The sequence below is a fragment of the Eschrichtius robustus genome, chromosome 4, assembly GCF_028021215.1.
Source record: "Eschrichtius robustus isolate mEscRob2 chromosome 4, mEscRob2.pri, whole genome shotgun sequence".
In the NCBI taxonomy this organism is placed as follows: domain Eukaryota; kingdom Metazoa; phylum Chordata; class Mammalia; order Artiodactyla; family Eschrichtiidae; genus Eschrichtius; species Eschrichtius robustus.
The window spans coordinates 3004541-3025263 of record NC_090827.1 but is presented as its reverse complement, the minus strand read 5'-3'; the positions used below and the strand labels follow the sequence as shown (position 1 = coordinate 3025263).

The 20723-nt window shown below is 43.4% G+C and overlaps 2 protein-coding genes across 9 annotated transcripts in view; one reads left to right on the top strand and one right to left on the bottom strand.

Moving 5' to 3' along the window:
- PPID (peptidylprolyl isomerase D) overlaps nucleotides 1–7265 on the top strand; it is a 29329-nt gene extending 22064 nt beyond the window's left edge. For 2 of the 7 annotated variants that reach the window (XM_068542394.1, XM_068542388.1), the window contains 3 exons: nucleotides 4500–4599; nucleotides 4968–5007; nucleotides 5458–6101. In XM_068542394.1, the coding sequence (XP_068398495.1) occupies nucleotides 4500–4599; nucleotides 4968–5007; nucleotides 5458–5647 (330 nt within the window). In that variant the 3' untranslated portion in view covers nucleotides 5648–6101. The other 5 variants (XM_068542393.1, XM_068542391.1, XM_068542390.1 and 2 more) reach the window with 4 other exon arrangements.
- A 69-nt stretch (nucleotides 7266–7334) lies between these two features.
- The window catches only part of ETFDH (electron transfer flavoprotein dehydrogenase), a 38272-nt gene continuing 24883 nt past the window's right edge, over nucleotides 7335–20723 (bottom strand). For both annotated transcript variants that reach the window (XM_068542386.1, XM_068542387.1), the window contains exons 7-13: nucleotides 18126–18272; nucleotides 16792–16932; nucleotides 15451–15594; nucleotides 11799–11967; nucleotides 9904–10086; nucleotides 9410–9631; nucleotides 7335–7986 (exon numbers count right to left, since the gene is read on the bottom strand). In XM_068542386.1, the coding sequence (XP_068398487.1) occupies nucleotides 7823–7986; nucleotides 9410–9631; nucleotides 9904–10086; nucleotides 11799–11967; nucleotides 15451–15594; nucleotides 16792–16932; nucleotides 18126–18272 (1170 nt within the window). In that variant the 3' untranslated portion in view covers nucleotides 7335–7822. The remainder of the gene's footprint in view (nucleotides 7987–9409; nucleotides 9632–9903; nucleotides 10087–11798; nucleotides 11968–15450; nucleotides 15595–16791; nucleotides 16933–18125; nucleotides 18273–20723) is intronic.

The window sequence follows — 20723 nt, the reverse complement described above, 5'->3', positions numbered from 1 at the left end:
ATTTGCAAATATTTTCTCCCATTCTGAGGGTTGTCTTTTCGTCTTGTTTATGGTTTCCTTTGCTGTGCAAAAGCTTTTAAGTTTCCTTAGGTCCCATTTGTTTATTTTTGCTTTTATTTCCATTTCTCTAGAAGGTGGGTCAAAAAGAATCTTGCTGTGATTTATGTTATAGAGTGTTCTGCCTATGTTTTCCTCTAAGAGTTTGATGGTGTCTGGCCTTACATTTAGGTCTTTAATCCATTTTGAGTTTATTTTTGTGTATGGTGTTAGGGAGTGTTCTAATTTCATTCTTTTACATGTAGCTGTCCAGGTTTCCCAGCACCACTTATTGAAGAGGCTGTCTTTTCTCCATTGTATATTCTTGCCTCCTTTATCAAAGATAAGGTGACCATATGTGCGTGGGTTTACCTCTGGCTTTCTATCCTGTTCCATTGATCTATATTTCTGTTTCTGTGCCAGTACCATACTGTCTTGATTACTGTAGCTTTGTACTATAGTCTGAAGTCAGGGAGCCTGATTTCTCCAGCTCCATTTTTCTTTCTCAAGATTGCTTTGGCTATTCGGGGTCTTTTGTGTTTCCATACAAATTGTGAAATTTTTTGTTCTAGTTCTGTGAAAAATGCCAGTGGTAGTTTGATATGGATTGCATTGAATCTGTAGATTGCTTTGGGTAGTAGAGTCATTTTCACAATGTTGATTCTTCCAATCCAAGAACATGGTATATCTCTCCATCTATTTGTATCATCTTTAGTTTCTTTCATCAGTGTCTTACAATTTTCTGCATATAGGTCTTTTGTCTCCTTATGTAGGTTTGTTCCTAGATATTTTATTCTTTTTGTTGCAATGGTAAATGAGAGTGTTTCCTTAATTTCTCTTTCAGATTTTTCATCATTAGTGTATAGGAATGCAAGACACTTCTGTGCATTAATTTTGTATCCTGCTACTTTACCAAATTCATTGATTAGTCCTAGTAGTTTTCTGGTAGCATCTTTAGGATTCTCTATGTATAGTATCATGTCATCTGCAAACAGTGACAGCTTTACTTCTTTTCCAGTTTGGATTCCTATTATTTCTTTTTCTTCTCTGATTGCTGTAGCAAAACTTCCAAAACTATGTTGAATAATAGTGGTGAGAGTGGGCAGCCTTGTCTTGTTCCTGATGTTAGTGGAAATGGTTTCAGTTTTTCACCATTGAGGACGATGTTGGCTGTGGGTTTGTCATATATGGCCTTTATTATGTTGAGGAAGGTTCCCTCTATGCCAACTTTCTGGAGGGTTTTTATCATAAATGGGTGTTGAATTTTGTCGAGAGCTTTCTCTGCATCTGTTGAGATGATAATATGGTTTTTCTCCTTGAATTTGTTAATGTGGTGTATCACATTGATTGATTTGCATATATTGAAGAATCCTTGCATCCCTGGGATAAACCCCACTTGATCATAGTGTGTGATCCTTTTAATGTGCTGTTGGATTCTGTTTGCTACTGTTTTGTTGAGGATTTTTGCATCTGTGTTCATCAGTGATATTGGCCTGTAGTTTTCTTTCTTTGTGACACCTTTGTCTGGTTTTGGTATCAGGGTGATGGTGGCCTCGCAGAATGAGTTTGGGAGTGTTCCTCTCTCTGCTATATTTTGGAAGGTTTTGAGAAGGATAGGTGTTAGCTCTTCTCTGAATGTTTCATAGGATTCGCCTGTGAAGCCATCTGGTCCTGGGCTTTTGTTTGTTGGAAGATTTTTAATCACAGTTTCAATTTCAGTGCTTGTGATTGGTCTGTTCATATTTTCTATTTCTTCCTGGTTCGGTCTCGGAAGGTTGTGCATTTCTAAGAATTTGTCCATTTCTTCCAGGTTGTCCATTTTATTGGCATACACCTGCTTGTAGTAATCTTTCATGATCCTTTTTATTTCTGCAGTGTCAGTTGTTACTTCTCATTTTTCATTTCTAATTCTATTGATTTGAGTCTTCTCCCTTTTTTTTTTGATAAGTCTGGCTAATGGTTTATCAATTTTATTTTCTCAAAGAATCAGCTTTTAGTTTTATTATCTCGGCTATCGTTTCCTTCATTTCTTTTTCATTTATTTCCGATCTGATCTTTATGATTTCTTTCCTAATGCTAACTTTGGGGTTTTTTTGTTCTTCTTTCTCTAATTGCTTTACATGTAAGGTTATATTGTTTATTTGAGATGTTTCTTGTCTCTTGAGGTAGGTTTGTATTGCTATAAACTTCCCTCTTAGAACTGCTTTTGCTGCCTCCTATAGGTTTTGGGTTGTCATGTTTTCATTGTCATTTGTTTCTAGGTATTTTTTGATTTTGATTTCTTCAGTGATCTCTTGGTTATTTAGTAGCATATTGTTTAGCCTCCATATGTTTGTATTTCTTACAGATTTTTTTCCTGTAATTGATATCTAGTCTCATAGCGTTGTGGTTGGAAAAGATACTTGATATGATTTCAGTTTTCTTAAATTTACCAAGGCTTGATTTGTGACCCAAGATGTGATCTATTCTGGAGAGTGTTCCATGAGCATTTGAGAAGAACGTGTATTCTGTTGTTTTTGGATGGAATGTCCTATAAATATCAATTAAGTTCATTTTGTTTAATGTATCATTTAAAGCTTGTGTTTCCTTATTTATTTTCATTTTTGATGATCTGTCCATTGGTGAAAGTGGGGTGTTAAAGTCCCCTACTATGATTGTGTTGCTGTCGATTTCCTCTTTTATGGCTGTTAGTATTTGCCTTATGTATTGAGGTGCTCCTATGTTGGGTGCATAAATATTTACAATTGTTATATCTTCTTCTTGGATCGATCCCTTGATCATTATGTAGTGTCCTTCTTTGTCTCTTGTAATATTCTTTGTTTTAAAGTCTATTTTGTCTTATATGACAATTGCTACTCCAGCTTTCTTTTGATTTCCATTTGCATGGAGTATCTTTTTCCATCCCCTCACTTTCAGTCTGTATGTGTCCCTAGGTCTGAAGTGGGTCTCTTGTAGACAGCATATATACGGGTCTTGTTTTTCTATCCATTCAGCCAGTCTGTGTCTTTTGGTTGGAGCATTTAATCCATTTACATTTAAGGTAATTATCGATATGTATGTTCCTATTACCATTTTCTTAATTGTTTTGGGTTTATTATTGTAGGTCTTTTCCTTCTCCTGTGTTTCCTGCCTAGAGAAGTTCCTTTAGCATTTGTTGTAAAGCTGGTTTGGTGGTGCTGAATTCTCTTAGCTTTTGCTTGTGTGTAAATGTTTTAATTTCTCCATCGAATCTGAATGAGATCCTTACTGGTTAGCGTAATCTTGGTTGTAGGTTTTTCTCCTTCATCATTTTAAATATGTCCTGCCACTCCCTTCTGGCTAGCAGAGTTTCTGCTGAAAGATCAGCTGTTAACCTTATGGGGATTCCCTTATGTGTTATTTGTTGTTTTTCCCTTGCTGCTTTTAATATTTGCTCTTTTTATTTAATTTTTGATAGTTTGATTAATATGTGTCTTGGTGTGTTTCTCCTTGGATATATCCTGTATGGGACTCTCTGTGCTTCCAGGACTTGATTAACTATTTCCTTTCCCATATTAGGGAAGTTTTCAACTATAATCTCTTCAAATATTTTCTCAGTCCCTTGCTTTTTCTCTTCTTCTTCTGGGACCCCTATAATGCGAATGTTGGTGCATTTAATGTTGTCCCAGAGGTCTCTGAGACTGTCCTCAATTCTTTTCATTCTTTTTTCTTTATTCTGCTCTGCAGTAGTTATTTCCACTATTTTATCTTCCAGGTCACTTACCCGTTCTTCTGCCTCAGTTATTCTGCTGTTGATCCCTTCTAGACAATTAATTTCATTTATTGTGTGGTTCATCACTGTTTGCTCTTTAGTTCTTCTAGGTCCTTGTTAAACATTTCTTGTATTTTCTCCATTCTGTTTCCAAGATTTTGGATCATCTTTACTATCATTATTCTGAATTCTTTTTCAGGTAGACTGCCTATGTCCTCTTCATTTGTTAGGTCTGTTGTGTTTTTACCTTGCTCCTTCATCTGCTGTGTGTTTCTCTGTCTTCTCATTTTGCTTATCTTACCGTGTTTGGGGTCTCCTTTTCGCAGGCTGCAGGTTCGTGGTTCCCGTTGTTTTTTTTGTCTGCCCCCAGTGGCTAAGGTTGGTTCAGTTGGTTGTGTAGGCTTCCTGGTGGAGGGGACTGGTGCCTGTGCTCTGCTGGATGAGTCTGGATCTTGTCTTTCTGGTGGGCAGGTCCACGTCTGGTGGTGTGTTTTGGGGTGTCTGTGGCCTTATTATGATTTTAGGCAGCCTCTCTGCTAATGGATGGGGCTGTGTTCCTGTCTTGCTAGTTGTTTGGTATAGGGTGTCCTGCAGTGTAACTTGCTGGTCATTGAGTGAAGCTGGGTCTCGGTATTGAGATGGAGATCTCTGGGAGATTTTCGCCGTTTGGTATTACGTGGGGCTGGGAGGTCTCTTGTGGACCAGTGTCCTGAACTTGGCTCTCCCACCTCAGAGGCACAGCCCTGATGCCTGGCTGGAGCACCAAGAGCCTTTCATCCACACGGCTCAGAATAAAAGGGAGAAAAAAAAGAAAGAAAGAAAGAAAGAAGAAGGTAAAATTAAATGAAATAAAGTAAAATAAAGTTATTAGAATAAAAAATAGAAAATATTAAGAAAAAAATTTTTGTTAAGTAATAATAATAAAAAAAAACCGGACAGACAGAACCCTAGGACAAATGGTAAAAGCAAAGCTATACAGAGAAAATCACACACAGAAGCCTACACATACACACTCAGAAAAAGAGAAAAAGGGGAAAAAAAAAATACCTTTGCTTGCAAAGTCCACCTCCTCAATTTGGGATGATCATTGTCTATTCAGGTATTCCACAGATGCAGGTACATCCAGTTGATTGTGGAGCTTTAATCCGCTGCTCCTGAGGCTGCTGGGAGAGATTTCCCTTTCTCTTCTCTGTTCGCACAGCTCCCGGGGTTCAGCTTTGGATTTGGACCCGCCTCTGCGTGTAGGTCGCCTGATGGTGTCTGTTCTCTGCCCAGACAGGACGGGGTTAAAGGAGCAGCTGCTTCGGGGGCTCTGGCTCACTCAGGCGGGGGAGGGAGCGGTACGGAGGAGGTGGGGCGAGCCTGCGGCGTCAGAGGCGTCGTGACGTTGCAGCAGCCCGAGGCGCGCTGTGCGTTCTCCCGGGGAAGTTGTCCCCTTATCACGGGAGCCGGCCCCTGGTGGGCTGCACAGGCTCCCGGGAGGGGCGGTGTGGAGAGTGACCTGTGCTCGCACACGGGCTTCTTGGTGGCGGCAGCAGCAGCCTTAGCGTCTCAGGCCCGTCTCTGGGGTCCGCGCTGATGGCCGCGGCTCGCGCCCATCCTTGGAGCTCGTTTAGGCAGCGCTCTGAATCCCCTCTCCTCGCGCACCAGGAAACAAAGAGGTAAGAAAAAGTCTCTTGCCTGTTCGGCAGCTGCAGACCTTTTCCCGGACTCCCTCCCGGCTCGCCGTGGCGCACTAGCCCCTTCAGGCTGTGTTCACGCCGCCAACCCCAGTCCTCTCCCTGCGATCCGACCGCAGCCCGAGCCTCAGCTCCCAGCCCCGCCCGCCCCGGCGGGGGAGCAGACAAGCCTCTCGGGCTGGTGAGTGCTGCTCGGCGCTGAGCCTCCGTGTGGGAATCTCTCCGCTTTGCCCTCCTCACCCCTGTGGCTGCGCTCTCCTCCACGGCTCTGAAGCTTCCCCCTCTGCCACCCACCGTCTCCACCCGCGAAGGGGCTCCTAGCGTGTGGACACCTTTCCTCCTTCACGGCTCCCTCCCAGAGGTTCAGGTCTCGTCCCTATTCTTTGTCTTTTTTTATCTTTTTCCTTTTGCCCTACCCAGGTATGTGGGGAGTTTCTTGCCTTTTGGGAGGTTTGAGGTCTTATGCCAGCGTTCAGTAGGTGTTCTGTAGGAGTTGTTCCACATGTGGATGTATTTCTGATGTATTTGTGGGGAGGAAGGTGATCTCCGCGTCTTACTCTTCCGCCATCTTGAAGCTCCTCTCTGTTTTAAATTTTAATTAAAAGAAAAACCACTTTCATAACTCATAACCTAATATTTCTTTAAATGTTTTTTTTTTTTCCAATTAAAGGCTGATCTTAAGAAAGCTCAGGAGATAGCACCAGAGGATAAAGGTAAGTTGGCGATTTCTGTAGTGGAAGTTCATTTTGTCCCTTAAGAATTTATCCTCATGAACCAGCATACCCTTTGCCACTCAGAGGTTGATTTGTCCAGCAGATACTGCAGCACGCCTGTTGCAGGCCAGGCTCCAGTCATGCTGCAGAAAGCACACGTCAGGGTCCCTGCCTTCAGCTTACATTCCAGCCGCCTTCCACGTGTCTGAAGACTGTTTGCTCTGCTGTCCTGTAATTCTAGATGGAAGAGCAGCATTAGAAGACACAGTATTTAGGGCGAATTTAGTGTTTGGGACCATTTCTTAAGCTGAACGTGGCCATGACCTAAGTATTCTAGCTACTGAATGTTTTAGGTAAGTTTTGGAAAGCTGTGACAAAAATCAGCCTGTTTTTCAAATAAACCAAGTACAAATGGTGATTCTAGGTCTAGATGTGGAAATAGGTCTTTGGGGAGGCACTTCAGTGGGGTCCCCTCTGATGGAAGGGAGAAGGCACATCTGTGTGTGATTAATTCAGTTAGTTCTCTCGGTGGACGGTCTCCTAAAATTGTGCTCTGTGGTTTTTATGTTTGTGTGGTCGCTTTCTCGAAATAAATACTCTGTTAATAGGGCTCGGTTACTCTTTGAAGAGTTTTATCATTTTTTATCATACTAAAGCATCAGTTTGCTGGTCAGCCTAATTTTTTGGATGTTTTGAGAAATAACTCATATTACATATTTATTTTGCAGCTATCCAGGCAGAATTGCACAAAGTCAAGCAAAAGATAAAGGCACGGAAAGATAAAGAGAAGGCAGCTTATGCAAAAATGTTTGCTTAATAAGGAATTCAGTTTTGCTTAAGTATGCATTGATTGTATAAAGCGAGTAAGACAATTGAAGGGTCTTGTCTAGTATGTGTGATCCCTAATGTGTTCCCTCTGAGACTTCAGTTCCCATTGTTTGCAGTCTAGGAATACAGGTAGGGATTCACTCTTAATAGACCAGTGTTACAAAATATGGTGAAGTTGAACTCATTTTAAATGGCTCTCTGCATTACAGAGGATAATGGTGTCCACTGTATTTTAAACTCCTAGACACATCTTGTTTGAATAAACAGATGAAAACTTAAGTATGTGTGTTGTTTTTCTCAGTTCTTTGATGCATCTCTCTGTGACGGGTGTGCAGGGCTGGCAGACGTCTCTAAAGGGTCAGGTAGGCATTACAGTCTGTCACAGCTACTCAGTTCTGCACTTGGAGCTCAAAAGCCCCCGTCGACAGTGTGTAAACCAGGAGGCACTGCTATGTTCCAGTAAAACTGCGTAAGAAGAGTGGTGGGCCGGACGCCAACCTCTGGTCCAGGAGATACGCTTCACCGGAAGTGCTGAGCCTGATGAGTCAAGTGTACACTGGAGGCCAGCAGTGCCAGTAGTGTGTTCCGAACCTCAGAAGACTTGGAGAGAGAAGGAGATGCTGCATCACTTACAATGTTTTATTTAAGAGAGAGATTCATAATTTTTTATGGGACAGTTTTAGGTACAGTATAAAATGATTTCACTGATACTTATTTTATGAACATTCTGATCAAAAATATATTTAAGCTTTTTTGACACCTGTGAACTTCCAAACATTTGAAGTTAACTTGCCGTCCGTTTTAGAGAGACTGGCGCGGGTGAAGCCGGCTGCAGTTTACATTCCGTTGTATGCTGGGCCTCCACCGCCTTCGGGCACCACCCAGTTAATATTCTGACTTGGATCCTTAATATCACATGTTTTACAGTGCACACAGTTCTGAGCATTTATCTGTAGCCGAAATCCGTCACCTTGTTCCAAAGGTACAAATTCATAAACTCCTGTAAGGAAACACAGGCAACTCCGTGCAGTAGCTGCCTCTAAAGCAGAGGCTAAAGTCCTGGAGAAATTAGCCACAGAAACCCTCAGGGTTGGTGGACTGAATGTTTACCCACAGAATATCACAGAGGTCTGGGTGTGTGCATCTGCTACTGTATAAATTAAAAATGATTGATAGAAGCAGAAGGTACGCAGCATGTGGTTGAATTGGCGTCACCAACAAGGGAACTCGAGGTTGAGCAGTTTTTGGGTGTGATGTTATCAGAGACCCAGACGCTGCAATAAAGTGAATTATCACAATAGAGCAAGTCATGTGAATTTTTTGGTTGCCAGTGCATATGTTAACAGTTATATTTACACTACTTTGCAGTCTGTGAAGCGTGCAATAACAGCATTATGTCTAAAAAACAATGTACATGCCTTACTTAAAATACACTTTATTGCTAAAAATGCTATCTGAGCCTTCAGCGAGTCATAGTACTGACGTCAGAGATAACTGAGCACAATATCAAGTATAATAATGAGAAAGTTTGAAATTTTGCAAGAATTACCACATGTGACACATGGAGTGAGCAAATGTTGGAAAAATGGCCCCAGCAGGCTTCTTCAACGCGGGGCTGCCAGGGACCTTTGACTTGTTAAAAAAAAAGCAGTATCTCCCAGGTGCAATAAAATGAGATCTGCCTGTATACATGTGCGCCACGACTGCACAGACAAATTAGGTCAGCCCTTACCCTCAGCTTACAACCCAGCGGGATGACAGAGATGGTTAAAAGATAAAGTCACGAGACGGTCCAGGCCCCTCCCTCACAGAGCGAATGTTCTAGTTCCTGTCCAGAATGTCTGATTTTCACACAGCTGGATGCCGTTCTACCAGCACTCGAGACCCAGTTCCTACTGTAATTCTAGGTGAAAGCTCAGCACTGGAAGATACAGTATCCGTGATGGATTTAAAGTCCGGGACCATTTCCCTGAGCTGCATGTGGCCAAAATCTAGTAGTTTAGGCTGTGTACACATATATAATGTATATGTGTGTGGGTGTACGTGAGCATACGTATATACAGACAGGAGCAGCCGTGACAGAAATGATTTTTTTTTAAGTCACGTGAACACGGAAAGAGGTGTTTGGTGCTTTTCCCCGTAACCCTTAACCTTGCGCTGAGGGTAAACAGAGAAAGGCTGCTTTTGAGAAATGCCATCTGAATTAGGCTTAACGAGAAATCCCTACTGCCCTAGCATTAGAGTAGAAACATAAGAAGAATGAGTTTCCGAAAGGAAGCTGGAGATGGGAGTCATTTACAATTTCAGAGTGGAAAGCAATAGAAGGAGAACTTTCTTTAAAAAAACGGAAGGCTATTTCTAACGTGTTTCAAGCATATCCTCCTGTTGACGTTTCAGGAGTGGATGGAAACGCGCGTACTGACCTGCAGGGCAGAACCGCTGCTCGGGCCCGTCGTATATGGCCAGGTTTCTGTTTACAGGTACACTGTCATCTTTCAGGGTCAGGTGTGCCGGCTGGTCGTGTTCGTGGTTGGTGCCACTCAGAGCCACGGATGACAGAAGGTCAAAACTGATCTGCCCATCTGGTTTTGGATACTCAATAGGTGTGCAGTCCTTGGCTGGCTTGAGCTGATCGCAGTCAGAACCTTCCCAAGTTTTGAGGAAGGTTTTTAGTAAAAATGTATCTAATTCTTAAGTACTTCCTTAGACATTTTAATAAAAGCCTGTAAATATTATACTGAAGAATTAAGACTTTAGCCCTCTTTCAACAATGATACCCTGTTCTCCTAAAGATACTGAATTCATCATTTCTCTAAGAAAGCAAGTTTAAAACAGTAGAGTGTAAAAGGTCACCTTTTTCCCTACTTACTGGATCCTGTTTCCTAAGGACTAACGTTCATACTCAGGCCGGAATTACCTTTATGTTTTAGGGTCCAGGGCTCCATCCCTCTGAATATCCAGTAGAAGATTCCAGTGTACATCATCCCTCCGTACACACCCAGGACGCCATGGCAGGACGGTCTGACGTTCCTGATGGCATATAGCTCTTTCCACACCCATGATTTCTTCAAATTGTCTTCATACTCAGTTACATCAAGTCCTTTTTATGAAAAACATGAAATGTTAAGTGAAATTGCCTCAAGGAGTATAAAACACTTTATCGTCAAGGTACTTTGCTACCGAAATGACAGATGACTTTTACATAGTTATAAAAAGCAGGTGGTCATATGAGACCACACTTGAAAAACGTTTCATGTATAAATGCTGACATCTTCCAAAAAGATACCCATTTGATAGGTTGTTAATAGGCAGTAAGGCCATACTGGTAGCATGGAAAATTAGTTTCAAAATTCAGTGAACCTGAAAAGGAAGCTTCTAAGAGAGTTTATGCTACCTATGGAGCTGATCACTGAAACACGTCTGTTACGGGCTGAACCGTGACCGCCCAGAAAGGTATTCTTAAGTCCTGACCCCTAGTTGTCTCAGAATTGGTCAGAAGAGGGTCGCTGCCGGTATAGTGAGTTAAGATGAGGGCATGCTGGAGTGGCCTGGACCCTTGGTCCAATGACCGGCGTCCTGTAAGGGTGCCACGCGGACACAGAGACAAGGCAGGGGCTGGCGGCGCTCTGCCAGGAGCCCGGGGCCCCCGGAAACTGGAGACTTGGACACAGCTGCGAAGTGCTCGCCTGCGGAACTCCGAATACCTTCCCGGTTAAAGCTGCCCAGTTTGTGGTGCTCGGCTGTGGCGGCCCTAGGAGGTGGCAGCACGTAGAGCTTGGGGCCCTGCACTTGATCTCTAACAGGACGTCTTGGTTCCCGTGACCTCCCTCCTCCCGGTGCCGGTGACCTGCCTGCTCCCGCCCGACGTGCGCGGTGCAAGCGGGGCTGGCGCCCGGCTGGGATGCGGGCTCGGCGAGGAGCTCTGAGGCACGGGCCCTGCCTCTTCTGTCCCCCGAGGTCCCTCCTGCTCCCCCGCAGGGCCCCCGTCTCCGAGCACACCTGAAGGTACAGGCTACCTGGAGGAGCGCGTCACCCGACCCTAAGGCACACGGCTTGTCTGTCGGGTATCTGCGGGCTTGCTGCTGGGGCGTGTGGCCACAGGGAGCGAAGGCCCTGCTCTGGAGGAGTGCTCCGCCCGAGGCGGCGCGGTTGACCAGCGAGCACGTTAGACAGTGAGCCGGGCGGAAGGTGGAGCACACCGGGGAGGGAGCAGCGCGGGCAGCGGGGCTGGCAGTGCCGCGCGCCTGTGTGCGCGTGCGCGGTGCCGATTCACAGGGGAGGTCCACGCGAGGACCCCGGAGAGCGAGCCGAGCCGAGGTGCAGGGAGCTCGGGGGCCGGCCGTCAGCCGGGGGCCCCCGGGACCCAGGAAGCGTGTCCGCGATGGAGGGTGACAGGGGTGAAGGCGGAGGCGCGTCCGCTGCCTGCCCTGCAGTGAAGGTCGGGGGCGCCCGCGAGGGTCCACCTGGGCCTGTGCGATGCGAGGCGGGACCCTCACGTGGAACTTGTTTCCAGGGGGCGGGACACCTCGGGCCGCTCTACCTGCCATTCATGAAACGGCACGTGGCGGCCGTAAAACCCTCCCTCACGGCGTGCAGGCTGCAGTGTGCTTGGCCCAGCAGGCATCTCGGTGCTGTGTGCAGAGCGCCAGTCACACGAGGCATCTTTCAATGCCCGATACAATCAACGTACCAGACCGCCAAGATTCCTAACTCTATCCACTGTCATCCTCTGTCTGTACACCGAGTGTATGTTTACACAGCTTCTTTTTAAACGTCCCCGTGAAGAACCTGAGAATAAATGGAAGTTCTTACCTATCGTCTTTGATTGGAGATTCTCACTCGTTAGTTGATTAAAGATAGATTCTGCTGCCAAAATCCCACTTTTCATTGCTGTGTGGGTCCCTTTGATCTTGGGAACATTCATGAAACCAGGGCTACAACCAATTAGTAAGCCCCCAGGAAAGGTGAGTTTTGGTATAGACTGAGGAGAGAAACAGTCAAAGTGCATCTGTTAGTTCAAATTAAACAAACGGAACCGAATACACCAAATTACAGCCTCTTTGAAAGCTGTAGGGAAAAACCGAAAAAAAAAAAAATTATACGAAAATGAATACAAGTGAAGAGAGAAATCAGAGCCACGGCAGTTTTTCTCCCCCTCTAAAAACGAGGATCAGAACTATTGCTCTTTTTCTGTTAAGACTTTTTCCACCTCCCTCCCCATGACTTCCCTACATGAGACAGATGTTAAGACCAGAGCATTAACATTTAAATAAGATGTTTTTATTTATACATATTTATGTCATAATTAAAAATATTCTCTAAACCTGAACGACTGTTATCTAAATTGTGACCTGCTTTCACACGCATTGTGGGTAACACATGATTTACAAAGGATGTTACCTTAACTCTTCATACCTCCTTGTTTTACCTTGATGTCCAGGGAGGGAAACCTAGGTTCTAATCATGGCATCGCCACAATTAGCCACTACCTTAAATAACACATCTTAATTAACGTAAGAATAAACTGAATTTCCAAAACAAACTTTAAGATGGTTGTTTGGGCCTCAGTATACACTTCTGACGGAAAACAACGTACTAAAGGGTGGGTGACGGTTTTGGTTTAGCCCCACGATGTAGCAGCTAAGTTACAGACTGCCTCCCTCAGGAGACGGTACCGTCATCTGCGGAGTGGAAGGGAGACGGTACCGTCATCTGCGGAGTGGAAGGGAGACGGTACCGTCATCTGCGGAGTGGAAGGGAGACGGCACCGTCATCTGCGGAGTGGAAGGGAGACGGCACTGTCATCTGCGGAGTGGAAAGGAAGGAAAGAGAGCCGTGGAGTTGCTCTTTCCTCCTGGAGGCTCCCTACAGTAGCCACGGGTCTTTGTTGAGAAAGTGGTGGGTGGTGACAGTCTGGCCGATGGGCTGAGAGGGACCCTGAGGAGAGGAGGTCAACGGGGAGCCCGCCACCTCAGCCGCCACGCCGAGGGGCTGTGGCCGCGCTCCTGTGATTACAGAGTTCTAACTGCGAGGGAGGGGCGGTGAGAAGCAAAAGCAACGCTGGCACAAGAAGGCGGGCCCAGGTGTGACTGCTGTTCTCCAACCAAACTCAGCATCAGAACCACGCAGATAAGAGAGTGTGAAATCGGGCCGCAGAGCAGACAACAGGGGGAAGGGCTTTCTGGAATGCCAGGAGCTGCAAACAGAGGTAACGGTTAGGAACCTGGATCATGGCAGTGCTCCTCTCATCAGGCTGTGGCCCTGCTAATCCTAAGTCTGATTCAGGAGCCAGAAGACTGACGTTTAATAAAAGGACACGGATCGCTAGTGCAAATTCTTCCCAATGCGCGCTTAAGTCCTAAGAATAAAAAATGTTATGGCCCAAGGGAAACGTGTGTTTTTCAGTTCTGGGAGGATCCTACCCTCTGTGGGCAGCTGGACGTCTTGTTAAGGACGTGGGGGACCCAGGAAAAGTCGTACAGAGAGATGTATTCTGCGACATCCATTAAACGGGGGTTAGGGCTTCCCTGGTGGCGCAGTGGTTAAGAATCCGCCTGCCAATGCAGGGGACACGGGATCGAGCCCTGGTCCAGGAAAAGCCCACATGCCACGGAGCAACTAAGCCTGTGCGCCACAACTACTGAGCCCGCGCGCCTAGAGCCCGTGCTCCACAGTGGGAGAGGCCGCCCACCGCAGTGGGAGGGCCGCGCACCGCAGTGTGGAGTGGCCCCCGCTCGCCGCAACTAGAGAAAGCCCGCGCACAGCAACAGAGAACCAAGGCAGCCAAAAGTAAATAAAATAAATTAAAAAAACAAACAAACAAAAAACCGGGGATTAACATGAGGAACCAGGCCATATCACTGAAGAAGATGGGTATGGCCTGGAGTAGTTCTACAGTAACAGATTTTACCCTTCCACCTGACAATTGGTGAAATCAGTCTCATAACTTCCTTTTCCTAGGACTTTTCTGTAACCTAAACTATTTCTGCACCAAAACAAAATTACACTTCCCTGCACTAAAAGAAGAAAAAAGAACCCCCCCCCCCAAAAAACACAGGGATTAAATACTAGAAACCCACCAGGAAAGGGGAGCTTTGGTACAGACTGAAGAAAGAGAAATAAAAAGTCATGTAATACTTGTTAGCACAAAATAAAATTGGATGTTCCAAATTTTTGTCTCTGAAGGGTCTTCAAAAACTTAATGGCAGTAAGTTTCTGAATCTTTTTGACTAATTAAATCAGAAAACTTAGGTAAGAAGTGTATTGTGTGTGTGGGGTCATCTCTTCCTGCTCATCTAAAGATCATGTGAGGTGCTGAAGCACACGAGGCAGCTGTCATAAACACGAGTCTGCACGTACCACTGAATATACAGAAGCCTTTACACTATAAGCTAAAGAGTACAATTAGGCTGGCAATAGGTATTATGCACATTACTCAAAAAAGCTTAATGGGCTTGAACATAGGAAATTTAGCAAATATTATTGCAAACGAATAACTGCTCCAGAAATAAAAACCACCTCATGAGAGGTAACCCCGCAGCAACGGAACTTAGGGACAGTGTTATTTTAGGGTTCTAGTGAAGACATTCATAATTTAGCTGTGATTTTACTTGACTTTATGAATGTATTTAGAACTTCACTTTAAAGGTTAAGTCAACTTTTCTCCCCAGTTTTCTATGATCTATTTGTTACTTTTACAGCAGATTAAAAACAAAAAGATATCAGATTTCTAAAATATCAATAGTTCTAGATTCCTAGAATATTAGAGACAGAGGGGATCATCTTTATTTTACGGATGATCCCTTAACACCCGAGGAGTTAAATAACTTGACCAAACCGTTTAGTGTAAGTTTTAGAGCTGACTTTTAGATCATCTTACCTGTCTAATACTATTTCCAAAACAGTTCTAACAGCTTTTATCATAGTTAGCCATCTAGCTCTTGTTTCACTGTTTAATAACTAAATACTTAAAAAATTATTTGTTTAATAACTAAATACTTAATAAATTAACTGCACTCGATAGTATTTATTTTGAACATATACTAAAATAGGACAATTAAGGGTAAAAACTTAACAGAGGCCACCTAAAGGGCATGGATGACACCAGGCAGCTGAGATTAATTAATTACCTTTGCTGAAAACTACATCTGTCCTTGAGTTTCCTGGCAGCAAAGGAATAAAGGAAAAGATCTTGGATCACATAGTTTAAATACTCTGGTTAAAGACAAACCAATAAACAAAGAAGCCCATGAATTTTTCTCTAGAAATCAATATGTCCTTAAAACTAAATTCATGGTGTCATTTAACCCTGGTGTGGTACAGTTTTATAAATACTAGGGTGCTTTGCTTAGTTACTTAAATTTTCTTCCTGAGATAATCTTCTATCCTTTATCTAAAGTTGTTACCTTATGTTTCAACGTTGAATTTATTCAGAAATAAGGATTAAAAAGGCGGAAAGTGTTACCTGAAAGCCACCTTCGTTGAGGGCTCTGGCTCCATATGCGATCCTTTTCCCACCTTCCAACGTCGGCTGGATGCTGGGGTGGTGTTTCCACCTCTGGAACTCTCTAAATGGACTTAGGTACGGATTTTGATAGTCTAGACCAACCTTAAAATGTTTATATTTAAATTAGACATTGTTATTTCAAATTATATCAGGCTGAAATGTGAGCAATATTTACCAGAGAACATGTACATTAAATTGCTTGTACTCAAAGTACTTGGAGAAATGTATGCAATGACCCAGATTTAAATAAATAACCCAATAAAATCTGTTTGGAAAAGAAAGGGTAAACAAAAGGATGCCATGTGTTTATAACTGGCAGAACTTGAAAACATTTAGAACGTATCAATAAATCATTGTGCTTTGTAAATCAAAGTCCAAATTAGAAAAATATTTGTAGGTAAGTGTTGCACATTATGTTTCTACAAAAGGAGTTGTAAAAATTTATCATTCATTTCTCAATACCAACTCCAGAAATACACTAATAAGCTCGATGCAGTACTACTGAGGCAAAAACGAAGAAAAAGAATGTAATCGCACTTACAAAAAAAGAAGGTGAAAAACATTAGAGATTAGAGTTTTACCAAAATGCTGAAATTAATAACCAAACCTTTTTTGCTTTGAAAAGATTAAGTCACTATAAAAACTAAATCGCAGTGATGCACCGAACACAACAATAATGCATAAATTTAACAACGTGTCATATACAAGTCTAATCATGACATTGAACTATAAAGCCGCAACTGCAAGGTGCAGTAACTCATACCACTTTTCCATTCCTTGCAATGTTCAAGATGTAATTTACTGTAAAGATGTTTAAGCGACCAAAAGGGAGGAAATGGTCCTGTTTTCGTTAAGAGGTTCAAACCCAGTGCGGACTGCACTTCCTGCAGTGGCGTGCCACAGTGGACACGGGCTTCAGGTCAGACAGGTTCGGGCATGAATCCTGCCTCTGTCACTTAGTGCATGTGTCTGGGAAGGCTGCTTAGCTTGTCTGGACTTCAGTTTTCCCACCAGTAAAATAACGCTAGACCAACTTCACAGGATTTTTATGGACCAGGATTCCCAGGGAAGCATCCAGCACAGGGCCTGGCGTGTAGCAGCTACGGTACTACGGCTACGTGAGCTGAAGCAGACCACTGTCTACAGTGGCCATAAGCACTTCAGATGTGGATAAAAGCAGAGAGGAAGCTTTAAATGAGAAGCCTTTTACATTCTCCAGATGCAAAGCCCTGGTTCTGTGACACCGAAGACCCAGTGGGGCTCTCAGAGTGGAACTTCCCATCACGGAGTGTAACTTACCACGAAGCCGAGCGCTACGAGGGGCTCCCCTTCATTCAGGTGATAGAGGAAAGAGCCCCCATACGTGTGTCTGTCCAGGGGCCAGCCGACAGTGTGATCGACTCTCCCGGGTTTCCACTTCTTCTCATCGATAATCCATAACTTAAAAAAAAAGTCCTAGAGTATTATTTAGATGTTTTATGTCACCACATGTATAAAACTTGCTAAGTTTTATGTCTTATTTATGAAAGTTACAACTGAAAAGCAGAAATAAGAGAAACACACAAAAAAGTACTTCAAATATCCCAGAAAAGGACATCAAACTGCAGCAGGATGACAGGAGTAAAGAAACAGGTCAGGAACTCTGTAAGACATTAATTAAGTTCTCAGATGGGTAAGGCGTTCATGCGATTGTGGGAAACGCCGCTGAAGAGATGGGGTGCTGGGAACCACCTACACCTTGACCCGGGTGACGGCCACACAGGCGTGTTCGCCTCATGAACGTGAGCTGCGCCCTGCACTTCGGATCTGTTACTTTATGGGACAGATGTTATTCTTCAGCAAAAAAAAAAAAGTGTGCTCCCTCCTGCACCACCCTCTCCCCGACTGAAGCTAACTGATCATCCTGTTTTCAGAATGGTTAAGTTTTAAATTGCAAACAACAATTTCCACAGGAAATATTATCTAAAAATCAGATATTATGTGCCATCACATAGAATTATGTACAGCCTACCAAAACAATTAAGCCCTTATTCACAATATAATGAATCTAGTTATATATAGAATTTGAAACTTTCTGAGCTTTACCCTAAAAAGATTTTTAACAAAAGTTATGATGAAACTTTTACGCTAATAGACCTAAGGTTTGGATAAACTGAGAAAATATACAACACTCAGCCTAATTAAATTTCAGGCTGCAGGTCAATATACCGCGGCTGAGTGTATATTTCATAACCTAAATTATCTTTACGTTATAATTTTGAATAAACAATTCTTGTAGGATGTGGTCATTTTACAAAGAGCATTGGATAACAGGTCAAATCCTATTAGGGCAGAAGGCATTACCATGAAAAAAATCAATATTACAAATATTTTCAAATTCAAGACTTACTTCAATCAACATTTGATAAAACAACTAGAACATGCAGACACAATTTAGGTAATAGTGAAATTTGATTAGTAATATTCTCCAGCCCCTTGAAAAATATCCCTAATACTTTCAGTCATTATGAACATTTCAGATTAGTGAAAAATATAACTATAAAATTAAATCAATATTGTAAACCACACGACAATACAAATGAATGTTAAGCTTCATCTTTTCACATGAAAGTCACACCAGCAAACTCGAGTACCTCCTTGAGGCCGATCCCATACGTCTGGGGCTCGCAGCTGGCCCTCAAGTCGAACCTCCTGTACAGCTGCTTGGCCAGGTGTCCGTGGCAGCCCTCTGCAAAAATTGTGACCTTGGCATGTAGTTCCAGCCCCCGCTCGAAAGTTGTCTAAGAAACGGGAACATGTTAAATTGCAATGTTTGACAATTTTAAAAATATTCACATTCTGGTCAGTTTTGAGTTGATCTACGATTCAGGTATAGAAGAGAAGGTGCAGATATATAATTTCAGTAACAGAACTAAGTACTGTTGTAAGTGGAATTTAATTTAAATTTTACAGTGTACCTTGTGTCTTTGTCATATTGATCCAATGGTTAAGTTTGTATGAATTAAAAAAACAAATAAAGCATGCTCACCCCCCCCCACGAACACTTACCTACAAATGAATGTACAGTGAGGAGTGAAAGGGGGCAGCCAAAGTGCGTGAAGGGGGTCAAGTGGGTGGTGACAGGCGGTAGCCAGGTTCGGGGTGCTCACCACAGTCTAGCGTACAGATGGCGGATTATAATGCTGGACACCTGAAGCTTATGTAACTAAAACAAAATGTTTTTGAAGTGAAAGGCCATTTCCCCATTGTTCCTGATTTTCCAGTCCCATGATTTGAAGCAAAACACACTATTAATAGATTTCTTGTGAATCATGCCAGGAAATTTCCATGAGTAAAAAACCTACACGAGTCTATTTATATCCTCCTAACACAGACAGGACCCTCCTAACATGCTCTGCAGCTACTTGCTTTTTCCACTTTAATTTTACTTGTTGTCTACTGCTGGATATACACTGTAAAACTGAAATCTGTTTTTTCCAAGGGGAAAAAATAAGCTGCAATTACAAAGTCTTTCTCTCTCTCTTTTTGCTCTCTGTATTTTGCACTTATATCTGGCACATGGTAGGTACTCAGTAAAGCTCCTGAATAAAGGAATGCAGAATAATAAGAAGTCTCTTATGAAATATGTATTTCCTGATATTTCTCCATTCATATGTTTACAGGTATTGTGTGTACACAGCCACATTCATACAAAAAAATGGTTTACACGGACAAAGCATTTTATAACTGTTTTCACATTATACAATATAAAGTGATTTGCCTAAGGCAATATACACCAAATTAAACTTTCATTTTTTAAATAATTAATTAACTAATTTATTTTTGGCTGTGTTGGGTCTTCATTGCTGCGCACGGCTTTCTCTAGTTGCGGCGAGCGGGGGCTACTCTTCATTGTGGCGCGCCGGCTTCTCATTGCAGTGGCTTCTCTTGTTGTGGAGCATGGGCTCTAGGTGCACAGGCTCAGTAGCTGTGGCTCGCGGGCTCAGTAGTTGTGGCTCACAGGCACTAGAGTGCAGGCTCAGTAGTTGTGGCACACGGGCTTAGTTGCTCCACGGCATGTGGGATCTTCCCAGACCAGGGCTCGAACCCATGTCCCCTGCACTGGCAGGTGGATTCTTAACCACTGCGCCACCAGGGAAGTCCTAAGCATTCATTTTTTTTAAAAAAAATTAATTAATTTATTTATTTATCTTTGGCTGTGTTGGGTCTTCGTTTCTGTGCGAGGGCTTTCTCTAGTTGCGGCAAGTGGGGGCCACTCTTCATCGCGGTGCGCGGGCCTCTCACTGTCGCGGCCTCTCTTGTTGCGGAGCACAGGCTCCAGACGCGCAGGCTCAGTAATTGTGGCTCACGGGCCCAGTTGCTCCGCGGCATGTGGGATCTTCCCAGACCAGGGCTCGAACCCGTGTCTCCTGCATTGGCAGGCAGACTCTCAACCATTGCACCGCCAGGGAAGCCCCTAAGCATTCATTTTTAATGCTTGAATAGATTCCTATCAATCAGCTCTCAATAACTGGACGTTTAGGTTATTCCAGGCTGTTTCACTATTATAAGCATGGCTCAGATTGATATCCTTGATGCGAAATATTTTCGTTCTAAGTGGTAAGAACTATTTCACTACTGATTTCATACGTTCAGCCACTAGAGTCTGAACATCTTTCACGTTTGTTGGTAACTCTGTGTCTCTTGTGCAGAGCTCACCAACGTCATACACGTGCACACACGTCCTATAAGTGACTGTGCTCAGTACCTTTGGATTTGTTCCCATCTCCTTCCTCTTACTACACTTCACTCATCCATAAACCCTGTTAACAGCCTAGCATGCCAAGTTTTACCCTAATGCACACACATACGCACCTGTGGACTGAGGTATTTACATAGACACCTCAACTGTTTTGGTTCCTGATTTATTTCACAATGGTAGCATCATATAATACAGACTTTTCTGTGTCTTACTTTTCTCACAATAATACTTCATGGAAACCTTTCCAAGTCACTGTGTGGCTCACATCTTTCTTTTTAATGGCGGGCAGTAGTCCATGTGGGAACACTGTAGGTTATCCAGCCATTCTGCTAATGGGCAATAGCCATGCACTGTTTCCAGTTTGTTTGCGATGATAAGCAATGTCATAAAACATACACCCTGCGTATGTATCCTTACAACATTGGTGCTTTTACTCCTGTAAGCTAGGTTCCCAGGAGTGGCAGTGTACAATCAAAGGGCACACCTCCTT